The sequence below is a fragment of the Triticum dicoccoides genome, chromosome 5B (genome assembly GCF_002162155.2).
Source record: "Triticum dicoccoides isolate Atlit2015 ecotype Zavitan chromosome 5B, WEW_v2.0, whole genome shotgun sequence".
In the NCBI taxonomy this organism is placed as follows: domain Eukaryota; kingdom Viridiplantae; phylum Streptophyta; class Magnoliopsida; order Poales; family Poaceae; genus Triticum; species Triticum dicoccoides.
This window is the reverse complement of record NC_041389.1, coordinates 371,660,512-371,673,393: the sequence shown is the minus strand read 5'-3', so window position 1 is coordinate 371,673,393 and position 12,882 is coordinate 371,660,512. Positions and strand designations below refer to the sequence as shown.

Below are 12,882 nucleotides of genomic sequence, written 5' to 3'. Positions count from 1 at the left end.
ACAGTGGGCTGCCAGGCGCCGGCGCCAACCCCATCCAGATCAGTGGCATCGGCGGCCAGATGAAGCCGCCTTGCTCCAAGCGCGACGCGAGCTCGGGGGCTCGTAGCTGTCGTCGCTCGTCTTCGGAGTCACGTGAAGCTCGGGGGAGTCGCTGGATTCTCAGGCTCCTCCACTTCTGCCTGAGGAGCTGTCGGGGAAGCGGTTGGCAGGCCTGGTCCTCGCCACTTCGATGCCCCGGCCGCTTTCCTTGGGGCAGCACTCCAGCCGATATCCTTCCGTGTCAAAGACCTTGAAGAACATCAAGGAGGTGCCATCGTATTTGAGATGAATTACACGGGCACCCCCTGTCCGGTAGACCCGGGCGATCTCGCCCCAGCCCCGGGTCATGTAGACCTTGCCCGGAGCGACGACCGCGACCTCCGTCCCGGTCGCAAGGGTGCTGCAGTCAGCATGCTGGAGCCAGAGCTCCAGAGACTCACTCGACGGCATCTCAAAGGCGAAGGAGGGAGGAAGGCGAATCCAGGAGCGTGGAGGCTTAGCGGCGTGGAGCGCAAGCTCGCGAGAAGAGCCCTCAGCATGGACTCCAGGGGTGACGACACGCACCGCCATTACTCGCTAGCGGTGTCGCTCGGCGTCTTCTTCTCCAGGGCCCGCGATTCGGGCGTACAAGGGCAGCGGGAACCCAGGCGGCGGCCGCTCGTACCAGGGCCTTGATGTCTCCTGCCATGCGACCACGTCACAGCGGCCGGGGACAGGCCGCTTCTGCAGCGGAAGCGGGTCAGGACCCTCTCGGGGGGCCTTCTCCTTCTCTTCCGCTGAAAACCGGCGGATCGGCGCCATTGGCGTAGAGTGGAGCAAGGGCGAGGAAGAAGAAGAAGGGGAGAAGCAGGAAGAGATGGACTGCAGGGGCTCTCACCCGTCCTACTTATAGTTCGGAGGAGGCCAACCGTCGACCTCCACGATCATAGGTAATCATGACCCATTTCTGCATGCAGGGACTTGTCAAGTCGAGCAGTTGCCGAGGCAGCGTGGGGAAGCGGAGACGCCCACATCCAATCAATTGCCATGCAGCGCCCAAGGCCGCAGGCTGATGGGGCCCGCGGCGCTCCGCACTTGCCCCTTCACTTCTCCGTTAAGCCAAGTCTGAGCGCGCCTTGGGCCCGGGGGCTACTGTCGGCATTCTGGGAATGGGGGTCCCCAGACTTGCCTGCGTGCGGCCTGCGGCGTGGCTCGAGTGGTGGCCCAGTACGGCCCATCTTCATCAGCGCAAGACTCAAGACCCTCGCGAGGGGCCAAGCCTCGCGGGGCGGACGACACACGGCTTCCTCAGAGATGGCCTCGCCAGGCAGGCTCGCGAGGAGGCGGAGAGATCAAGGCAGGGTACCTCGCGAGGTGCTCGTGACGCAAGCCATGACGATCGAGACCAGGCGGGCGCCGGCCTGTTCAGTGTGCTTGTTTCCTCTTTGGTGCAAAGGGGGCAAGCACAGGCCTGGAATACCGAGGCATCAGGGAAAGGTTGCCATTTTAGTGCAACGAGACCAAGACCAGCAGAGCGGCAGGATGGAGGTCACCGTGGAGCCCAGGACGGCGTCATCACCAGTGCCTTTGGCAGCCGAAGACCAACTTTAGTCAGAATAATTTGTACTAGATGTTCCCCTTCAAAATGGTCGTTGTTGGCGCCCTTCCCGCTCAATATTTGGGAAGAGGACTAGGGCCTCTATAAATAGGACTAGCCACCACAGAGATAAGGGACGAACTCATCAAGTGCTCATTAGACCGAGAGGCGATCGAACTCACCTAAGCAGTTCATCGCACCAGCTCAAGAACACCTCTCGCGAGGTTGTTCATCCTTTGTACTGTTCATCATCAGCCCCTGAGGCAATCCACCACACCATACACTGCAGTAGGGTATTACACCACAACGGTGGCCCGAACCAGTATAAATCTTGTGTCCCTCGTGTTGTTCATCGTTCTAGCTTAGATTCTCGCGAGGCGATCAGACGTGAATCGGTAGGGGAAAGATCTTTGTGCGCATCCCAGAGTTCGAACCTTAAGGGTCTGCCGGAACCCAACATCCGGCAACAGCATTTTGCAAACTCCATCAGTCAAGCAATGAAATAATTGTTTTGCCGCTGCTGTTGGCGACTGTAGCTAGGTAGGTAGCTCTTTTGATATTTTACTTATCGTTTTTAGTATCACTTGCCTCTTTATCTATGAATTGGATTGTTGATCTCCCTTGGAATGGTTTCTGTACTGTAGCTTCTACAATCTCAAGTCTTAACCCATCAAGGTGCTAAAGTAAATTCCCCCTTACCTATCAAACATCTCATATAATCTCCATCTTGCTCATATATCTTGCATGCCATATTTATTGATGATAAAATTATTTTCCCATGTATACAAAATAATCTGGCGCGGTCACTGGATCGAAAACTTTACTGTTTTCCTTCTGTATCAAGCATTTGAGGCTTTAAGTTGAACGAAAAAACTATTACTACCATCGGCCTATTTTCCCATTCAATTATTTTCATGCATATTGTGCATGCATATGCCAACAATTGCAATGTGCATTTTAGTTCTTCCTTTCTCATACCAGCATAACACAAGAAATCCCGCAGCAACGCGCGGGGTATCTACTAGTTTTTATAGTGGAGTGCGCTCTAAAATACCCCCTTATTTCTCCAAATATGCAGGCATGAGGGTTCATGCTGGATCCCAATCTATACTTTCTAGCGTTGAAGTTTGGGTTGTCGACTCGATTAGAATATTATTTTTGCGACATATTCGTAAAAACGGCAGTTATTATGGAGTTCAGTCTGTTTTATCGACTCCACTAGATTTGCTCTTAGTTTGGTCATCAGATGAGATTTGGGGATTGGGTTAATAATTAGAGCAAAAGTTGTTTTTTTCTCGAATATGCACGAGTGTGCATATCATATATTAAAGAAGGAAAGGTTTAGAAAGCCTCCACCAGTCAATTACAAGTGTGGTGATTACTCACACATATGTACAGCACCACTCCACCTAGTACACATAATACTACTCCTCCCCACTAATCCACCTCGCTAAACCCGCAAACACGAACTCAAAATTTCCTTTCATAAGTCCCGAATGCGCCCAAGTCCTTCCTTCCGCCTCTATTCTTCGCATGAGCTGGTGGATCGATGGCAACTCGCCATCAAACACCACAGCGTTCCGATGCTTCCACAACTCCCACAGTGCCAGTAGTAAGATAGCATGCAGAAATTTTGTGACCACCGTATTCAACCTTTGCTTCGTACAGAGCCAAGATTGTAGTGAATCCTGCGGGGTTGGCATCCACCCACGCTTCCCCAACGCCGTGCAGACCGCCGCCTAGATTGTCCTGGCGAAAACACAGGTTGGCAGCACATGGTCTATTGTCTCCTCCTCTTGGTCACAAAGTGGGCACTTGTCCTGATGCGGCAACCCTCTTCTAGCAAGCCTGTCAGACGTCCAACACCTGTTGCGCAAAGCCAGCCACGTAAAGAACTTGTATTGTGACGGAGCTCGTGATTTCCATGTTAACTCCGCAGTCGGAATCACCTCCCGGCCCCAAAACTTGGTAGCGTACGTTGATCGCACTGAGTATTGCCCATTTGCTTCCCAGGACCAAGTGGAAACATCCGGGCCAGTCTCTGTGGGTTCCCATGCCTGCACTCTTTGCCAAAGCTGCAAATACTCTTGCAGTGCATGTGTGCCAAGATCAGGATTAATGCAGTAGGCCCAAGAGCCATTCATCACCACCTGCCCGAGCAGGCTCGTCCTCCTAACACGGCTCGGAACCAAGCTGTAGATGGTCAGTGCAACTTCCTGAATCCTCCGTCCATCAAGCCATCTATCCTCCCAGAAAAGCGTGTCCACACCATCATGCGGCATGCACCTTGTTGCCGCTTGAAAGATTCGCATCGAGTCATCAGGCACTCTGATTTGGAACTCACTCCATGGTCTATCCTTGTCCGTCCTTTGCAGCCACGGCCATCTAGCTTGCATTGCCACATTCATCCATCTCAGGTTGGGCAGCCCTAGGCCTCCTGCCCATTTATGGGCACACACCGCATCCCAAGCAACTGCACAATTTCCACCGTTTGCTTCCCCTTTTCCACACCACAAGAAACCTCGACACACCTTATTCATGGTTGTCACCGTTTTGATAGAAAGATCCAATGCCATCATCGCATGTATGGGCATCACACATAGACCAGATTGCACCAATGTAAGCCTACCACTTTTAGGCATGAGGGAAGCCTTCCACTTTGGCAGCTGATTCGCCATCTGATCCACCAGATACTGTAACTGTGTTGCTGATTGCTTTCTTATGGACAAAGGTAGTCCAAGATAACGCACTGGGAAAGCTCCCACTGGACAGCCAAGCTCCTCACTCTCCATAGCGATGCATTGTTCCGAGCACCGTATCGGAAGTGCAATGGACTTCCTCATGTTTATGCGCGGGCCCGACGCCTCACCAAAGATATCAAAGACGCTTTTGCAGATTGCAAGATCCATTGGTTCTGGCTTGGTAAACAGGACTACGTCATCCGCAAAGAACGAGAGCCTTTTCTTCATACCTGTTGTCCCCAACGGCTGCAAAAAAAATCTGCTTGCTGCCCACTCAAATAGTCGTGTAGTGGCTCCATGGTGAGGATGAATAGCATCGGTGAGATAGGGTCTCCCTGACGCAGCCTCTTGCAGTTGTAGATTGTGCGGCCCGGGTCTCCATTCAACATTATCCTGGTGGTGGACGTCACTAATATCCCACACACCCAAGATCTCCACCTAGAGCCAAAACCAAACTGCTCCAAAACTTCCAAGAGAAAAGGCCATTGAACCGAGTCAAACGCTTTTGAAATGTCGAGCTTCAAAAGGACAGCTGGGTTTTTCAAAGCATGCAAACGACGAGCCATGCTCTGGACTAACATGAAGTTGTCATGCAACGATCTTCATTTGACAAAAGCACTTTGATGATTCCCAACCAGATTTGGCAGCTCCACCACCAGCCTGGAGGCTAGAACCTTCTCGAAGATCTTAATAGCCCCGTGAACAAGATTGATAGGCCGAAAGTCTCCCACATCCAATGCCCCATCCTTCTTGGGTAGGAGAGAAACAAGAGATTTGTTGATTGTGGCCATACCTCTCACATCTCCATTATAGAAGCATGCCATAGCTGCCATGAAATCCTACCGAATGATATGCCAACACGTGGCATAGAAACGACCCGCGAACCCATCTGGCCCTGGTGCTTTGTCCTGTGGCATGGATTTGATGACCTTCTCGACTTCCTCATCGGTAAATGGCACCTCAAGATGCTCAAGATCAAGTTGCGGCAGCTGAAGAGCCGCGAGGTTTAGCGCATGCGTCCTTGCAGCACAGAAGTCAAAAGCTTGTCCAAAATAGTCATCCACTGCATCCGCAACTTCTTCTTGACCTATGAACAGGTTTCCATTGTGTCGTACAACCCGGATAGTATTCTTTCTTTGTCTATGACTTGCTTGTTGATGAAACAATCTTGTGTCACCATCTCCTTCGCGCAATTGCAGCATGCGAGACCGCTGCCTAGCGATGGTCCGTTCAAGAGAACACAAGCCCAACAATTTTCTTTTCAAGCACTTCTGAAGCTCCACTTCCGCAGCCGACAGAGGTCTGGCATCCATGGCATCATCCAGTCTGTGAATCACCTCCAATGTTATACGTATTTGCAGTTTCACATTACCAATCCACCGATCGCTCCATTTCTGGAGAGACATGGCCGTTGCTTTGAGCTTGTTGTGTAGTGTAAGGTATACATTAGATGCCACGGGCTCAGAGTTCCATGCCACTTGCACTGTTTCCATAAAGCCCTCCGCCTTAACCCAGAAAGATTCAAACTTGAAGTGCTTTCGTATGTGTATCTCCATGTTCATGTCCAGCATCAGTGGGCAGTGATTTGATATAGCCGTCCCCAGCGCTGAGAGGAAGCATGAGGGGAACGCCTCATCCCACTCGTTCGAAACGAAGACGTGATCAATCTTCTCAAGAGTTGCATGCTGCCTTTCATTTTACCACGTCTCAAGGTGGAGATCTTGGGTGTGTGGGATATTAGTGACGTCCACCACCAGGATAATGTTGAATGGAGACCCTGGCCGCACAATCTACAACTGCAAGGGGCTGCATCAGGGAGACCCTATCTCACCGATGCTATTCATCCTCACCATGGAGCCACTACATGTCTATTTGAGTGGGCAGCAAGCAGGGGTTTTTTTGCAGCCGTTGGGGACAACGGGTATGAAGAAAAGGCTCTCGTTCTTTGCGGATGACGTAGTCCTGTTTACCAAGACAGAACCAATGGATCTTGCAATCTGCAAAAGCGTCTTTGATATCTTTGGTGAGGCGTCGGGCCTGCGCATAAACATGAGGAAGTCCGTTGCACTTCCGATACGGTGTTCGGAACAATGCATCGCTATGGCGAGTGAGGAGCTTGGTTGTCCAGTGGGAGCTTTCCCGGTGCGTTACCTTGGACTGCCTTTGTGCATAAGAAAGCAATCAGCGACACAGTTACAGTATCTGGTGGATCAGATGGCGAATCAGCTGCCAAAGTGGAAGGCTTCCCTCATGCCTAAAAGTGGTAGGCTTACATTGGTGCAATCTGTTCTATGTGTGATGCCCATACATGTGATGATGGCATTGGATCTTCCTATCAAAACGGTGACAGCCATGAATAAGGTGTGTCGAGGTTTCTTGTGGTGTGGAAAAGGGGAAGCAAACGGTGGAAATTGTGCAGTTGCTTGGGATGCGGTGTGTGCCCCTAAATGGGCAGGAGGCCTAGGGCTGCCCAACCTGAGATGGATGAATGTGGCAATGCAAGCTAGATGGCCGTGGCTGCAAAGGACGGACAAGGATAGACCATGGAGTGAGTTCCAAATCAGAGTGCCTGATGACTCGATGAGAATCTTTCAAGCGGCAACAAGGTGCACGTCGCATGATGGCGTGAACACGCTTTTCTGGGAGGATAGATGGCTTGATGGACGGAGGATTCAGGAAGTTGCACCGACCATCTACAGCTTGGTTCCGAGCCGTGTTAGGAGGACGAGCCTGCTCGGGCAGGTGGTGACGAATGGCTCTTGGGCCTACTGCATTAATCCTGATCTTGGCACACATGCACTGCAAGAGTATTTGGAGCTTTGGCAAAGAGTGCAGGCATGGGAACCCACAGAGACTGGCCCGGATGTTTTCACTTGGTCCTGGGAAGCAAAGGGGCAATACTCCGTGCGATCAGCGTACGCTGCCAAGTTTTGGGGCCGGGAGGTGATTCCGACTGCGGAGTTAACGTGGAAATCACGAGCTCCGTCACAATGCAAATTCTTTACGTGGATGGCTTTGCGCAACAGATGTTGGACGTCTGACAGGCTTGCTAGAAGAGGGTTGCCGCATCAGGACAAGTGCCCACTTTGTGACCAAGAGGAGGAGACAATAGACCATGTGCTGCTAACCTGTGTTTTCGTCAGGACAATCTGGGCGGCGGTCTGCACGGCGTTGGGGAAGCCTGGGTGGACGCCAACCCCGCAAGATTCACTACAATCTTGGCTCTGTACGAAGCAAAGGTTGAATACGATGGTCACAAAAAATCTGCATGCTATCTTACTATTGGCACTGTGGGAGTTGTGGAAGCATCGGAACGCTGTGGTGTTTGATGGCGAGTTGCCATCGATCCACCAGCTCATGCGAAGAATAGAGGCGGAAGGAAGGACTTGGGTGCGTTCGGGACTTATGAAAGGAAACGTTGAGTTCGTGTTTGCGGGTTTAGCGAGGTGGATTAGTGGGGAGGAGTAGTATTATGTGTACTAGGTGGAGTGGTATTGTACATATGTGTGAGTAATCACCACACTTGTAATTGACTGATGAAGGCTTTCTATGTCTTTCCTTCTTTAATATATGATATGTACATCCGTGCATATTCGAGAAAAAACAACACGGAGGGGCGCAAAGTCATTGTCTGAGGGTGGACCCGTGAAAACATCGAACCAACTAAACAAGCACAGCTGACACCCACCCCTCCGCCACCGCAGTCGCCGGTGACCAGGACGCGCGTCCGAGTTCGCCGGCGGCGAGGAGAAGGGCGCCGAGTATGGGGTGCTCCCTCTCGGGGCTCAACGCCCTCTACGACGCAGCGACTGGCGGTGGCGACGTGTGGATCAACGAGCGCCGCTTCCGCGTCCTCCGCCAGATCGGCGAGGGCGGCTTTGCCTTCGTCTACCTCGTCAAGGAGCACGACGCCTCCTCCGACGCCGCGCGCGACAGGCACCCCTCCCACGTCTCAGGTACCCCCATCCGATCCCGCCCCACTAGCCTCCGTGTCTCGCGTGTGTCACAGGTTATGCGCGTTCGTTTTGAACCCGTGAAATGAAATCCTTCACATTTCTTGAGCCGACAAATGCACCTGTGTGGTTTAGTATTCAGAATCATGTGGATTTTGCTACTTCCGCTCCGCCCCTGCTACTAGATGTTGTCATGAGCAGGGTTTAAGTTTTGTAATGCTGGTTGTTGCATAGAACTGAAGTTTTTTGTTTCCGTTGGTGCGTGAATCTGGGAATTCTATGAGATTTCTATGATTCTGATGCTGCCGTGCTAATGTTGGTTCAGACGACGGGACATATGCTATGAAGAAGGTGCTGATACAGAGCAGGGAGCAGCTGGATCTGGTGAAGGAGGAGATCCGCGTTTCGTCCTTGTTCAACCACCCCAATCTGCTACCGCTTCTTGACCATGCCATAATAGCAGTTAAGGTAGAAACATGGTTTGCACCTGCCTTCCGTGCCCTGTGATGCCATATGCCATAGAGTCTTGAAGTATGCATGTTGAAGCTAGGCAAGTTAGTTGAACTTTGGTCAATATTGTATGTGTGTCTGACAGTCTGAGGCATTTTTGTTTGATGAGTACAATCTAGAGATACATCAATTAAATGTTTGATGAAATAAACTCAGTAATGTGTTAGCCTGCCATAACATCTTATAGGCAACTTAATGTTAATTATTCATCAATCATCATATTCATACCTTTGAACGTACATTTCATGTTGAGATATCTTATATGATATTATAGAGTACACAGGGAGATTGGAGCCATGAAGCATACTTACTCTTCCCAGTCCATTTGGATGGTACTCTGTTCGACAATGCTGCAGTCATGCAGTCTAGGAAAGAGTTCTATTCGGTGGTCGATGTTTTGCGAATATTCCAACAGGTCAGCTTTTTTACTGGAAAGTAGTATAAATGTACTGTTTCTTGATGATGTCATAGTGCTATTTGGAACTTCCTTGATTTCATCGTTGTAGTGATCTTTTACCATTTATTAAGTTTGATGTTCGGTATTGACCTGTCATGCTATTCTTAGCGACTTTTCCGAAGAACAACTGAACAAGCTTTTGTCACAACTTATGTGCTGTTGTGTATTACTGAAACATTGACTTACATATATTGCATCCTCTGCAAGCTATAGAGTATAATCACAGGTGACGACGCACTATATTTTTGTACTACATAAACGTGACTACAGTTTAACTCTTGCTAACTTGGGAATAGCTCGGCTTCAGGATTTTGAAGATAGCATCATATTATGCCCCTGTCTTACTTTATTCTCTGTTTACTAGGAATTTCGTTTGTACACTCAACGTAACTAAGAATTAAAAGTGTGCATTACGTACTGACTTGAATTAGAAAAGTATAGCTAGCCGTTACATCTTTGCATCTCCCCATCTCCCTTTGTCTACTAATATAATTGTACCAACAGATTTGTGAAGGACTGAAGCACATGCATAGTCTTGATCCACCATATGCCCATAATGATGTCAAGCCTGGCAATGTTCTTGTAACCCGCCGAAAAGGGCAAGCACCTCTTGCAACTTTGATGGATTTTGGGAGTTCGCGGCCTGCAAGAAATCAAATTCGTTCTCGTTCTGAAGCATTACGGTTGCAGGTTTGTCTTAGCTCCATGGCCTTTTCATGAAAGACTGCTCTTCTTGATAACGTATTGTTTTTGGTTTTCATATAATCATTTAGGACATTTTGCCATTGTCCCATCACAGTACTTTTATTCACTTTCCAGATGAATGGATGATTTATTAGAAATGCTCTTCTGTTTCTAGTGTTGTTTTTAGTTTTACGATTGTGAGTGACTTTGCTGCACATATTAAGAAATTCAGGTGTTACTTTATTCTTTCCTTCAGCCAAAGCAAAATCACCTAGATAACTCATCCTTACTTTTGAGTATGCAACTATTATACTTACAAAAAGTTAGTTCTTTAGAAGTAATGGCAATTGAAACATCACTAATGTATATCTTTCTTCGGTGCAGGAATGGGCTGCCGAGCATTGCTCTGCACCTTTTCGCGCACCTGAATTGTGGGACTGCCCAAGTCATGCTGATATCGATGAGAGGACAGACATTTGGTCGCTAGGTTGCACTCTTTATGCGATCATGTAAGGTCCCTCATGGCTTGTCGCAGTGTAAATTTACTATGCTTGGTCAAGTTGCATCTCCTGTTGATTTATGTTTCATTATGATTCTCAATTATTTTGTGGTGTACCTTCGCTCCAAATCTCCAACTGCTTCAGTGCATAACCCATTGACACATTTATTAGAAATTATGTCAGCTTAGTATTCATCTCCCTTTTTCTTCGCAGTCTTGACAAGTGACAGCCTGTGGAATTTAGTACAACAAATGGTTATCCCATCAACTTTTCAAGTCAGGAGTAATTAAGAATGAAAGTAGTTATAAATCATGCCTTATGCTTTAGATGGCTTACTGCTTAAAGGTCAAACTCAAATTGGTACAAGTTTTTAATCAAACATATTTCATGAAGCTCATCAAGATACAATCATACTGGGTCTTGGAGAAGTCGTGAATGCTGTCAACTTATCAACTGGGGCGGTAACCTGTAGTTACTTAATAAATCACTGATGCTCACGTTTCTGTTCTTTGTAGGTATGGTGTTTCTCCCTTTGAGTATGCTCTTGGTGAATCTGGAGGAAGCTTGCAGCTGGCCATTATGAACGCTCAGTTGAAGTGGCCAGCGCTACCGAGCGCTCCCTACCCTGACGCACTTCACAAGTTTGTTACCTGGATGCTTCAGCCACAGCCCGAGATGCGCCCTCACATCAATGACATACGTCTCCACGTTGACAAGCTTGTGGAGAAATACTCTCCTTAAAGCCAGCTTGCATATTCTGTTCTGACTCGTTTCTTCCTTATACGATTGCAAAAGGGGACATGTTGTAAGACTCATGCTCTAGGCCTTTTCATCCTTTGGAATAGGCTCAGTGTCAATTCTTTATGTAACTTTCAGGCTGTTACCGATATGTCGTTCTCTAACTCTTGGGAGTTATATTACTCGCTTATCTTGTACAAAATGTTTGCTGAATACGAAAAATACATGTGTTATTGTCTTCGCCTTCTACTTCTCCAGGCTCTTCCTGTTTTTGTTGAAGTACACAAGGAACAGTAAAAAAATGAAAAAAAAAACTGATTTTTTTTTCTGACAAAAGTTCTAAGAGCTTGCAAAGATTCATCATGAAATCACATTTGTGGAACTGTCGCAAAAAAAAAAACCCGATATCGATACTCTGAAAATGCTACTTCCGAAAGCATTTTGGAGCACTGATTCTGGGTTTTTTTTATTTGCCAACAAATGTGATTTCATGATGGAATTTTTCAAGCTCTCAGAACTTTTGTCAATGTTTGTCATACAAAAAAAATCAGATTTTTTTATTTTTATATTTTGATTTTGCTGTTCATCCAAACTCATTTGAGCTCGGGTTGAGAAGGTTACTTTCCCTAACTAAGAGCATTTCCCCAAATCCCAATAAATTTTCAATACAGGCTGTACAAAAATAGCCCATTCGATTGTATGCATTCAATGTTTGGAAGGCATAGCATGAACCTTAAAGCACATCGTCAGCCAGGCTTTGCATATCATGAACCTTAAAGCACATCACGCCAAGCTCGCTATGAATCGGTATCCCGTGATGCAAAAGAGCCCATGTGGGTGGCTCCAGCGATGCAACCTTGTGCTGTGTGATACGAGCACATCGCCACCCAGGCTTTGCATAGCATGAATCTTAAAGCACATCACAGCCAAGCTCGCTATGAATCGGTTTCCCGTGATGCAAAAGAGCCCACGTGGGTGGCTCCAGCGATGCAACCTTGTGCGGCGTGATACGTGGTGCGAGGTTGCACGTGGTTTGTTCGTTTAACTCCTAATCTCGTTCACTTATTAGTCCCTTTCTGGTCTACACAACTTCGATTGTAGATAACGTCTACACCAAAAAGAAGCACATCGATGTTGTGGTTCCATTCAGGAGACCGGTTCATAGTTTCGTTAATTGTAAATGTTCAATTCCATGTTCATGTTTGGAGCTATTTTGGATAATTTTGCCAAGTTTGTCACGCACGTCTCTTTGACCAATAGTTTCATCTCGCAGTTTCAAACGACTTTCTTGTTGCACGTTTTCTGTTTCGATGATCATAGACGAGTAGATCTACATCTCCCTCGTGGACTGTACATATATGTGTGGTCTTGTTTTAATGACACTCCTTATTCTCCTTCACCTACTCCCTCCTAATCGTTCCTATTGGCCTCCTCTCCCGCGTCTTGTTGTATTGGCACCATCGTCTGCGTTGTTCCTCTCGGTCTCCTAGCACGCGTCCTACTACACCGGCGTGATTCTCAGCGTCGTTCCTCTCGGCCTTCTCCCCCGCATTCTGCTACACTAGCGCCACCGTCGGCGTCGTTCCTCTCGGCCTACTCGCTCGCTTCCTACTACACTGGTGGCAGCACCGACGTCATTCCTTTTGGCCTTCTCTCCCGCTTCCTACTACATTGACCCTGCCAT

At 48.3% G+C, this 12,882-nt stretch overlaps 1 protein-coding gene across 2 annotated transcripts; it reads left to right on the top strand.

The window, feature by feature from the left end:
• Nucleotides 1-7,999: 7,999 nt before the first annotated feature.
• LOC119309217 (serine/threonine-protein kinase 16-like) lies at nt 8,000-11,447 on the top strand. 2 transcript variants are annotated; one of them, XM_037585254.1, is made up of 6 exons: nt 8,000-8,312; nt 8,635-8,777; nt 9,103-9,234; nt 9,781-9,966; nt 10,345-10,469; nt 10,976-11,447. In XM_037585254.1, the coding sequence occupies exons 1-6, from the start codon at nt 8,120-8,122 to the stop codon at nt 11,199-11,201; spliced, it is 1,005 nt and encodes a 334-aa protein (XP_037441151.1). In that variant the 5' UTR covers nt 8,000-8,119; the 3' UTR covers nt 11,202-11,447. The 2 variants fall into 2 exon arrangements, with proteins under 2 accessions (XP_037441151.1, XP_037441150.1); XM_037585253.1 differs by having other exon boundaries at nt 9,094-9,234.
• Nucleotides 11,448-12,882: the final 1,435 nt, after the last annotated feature.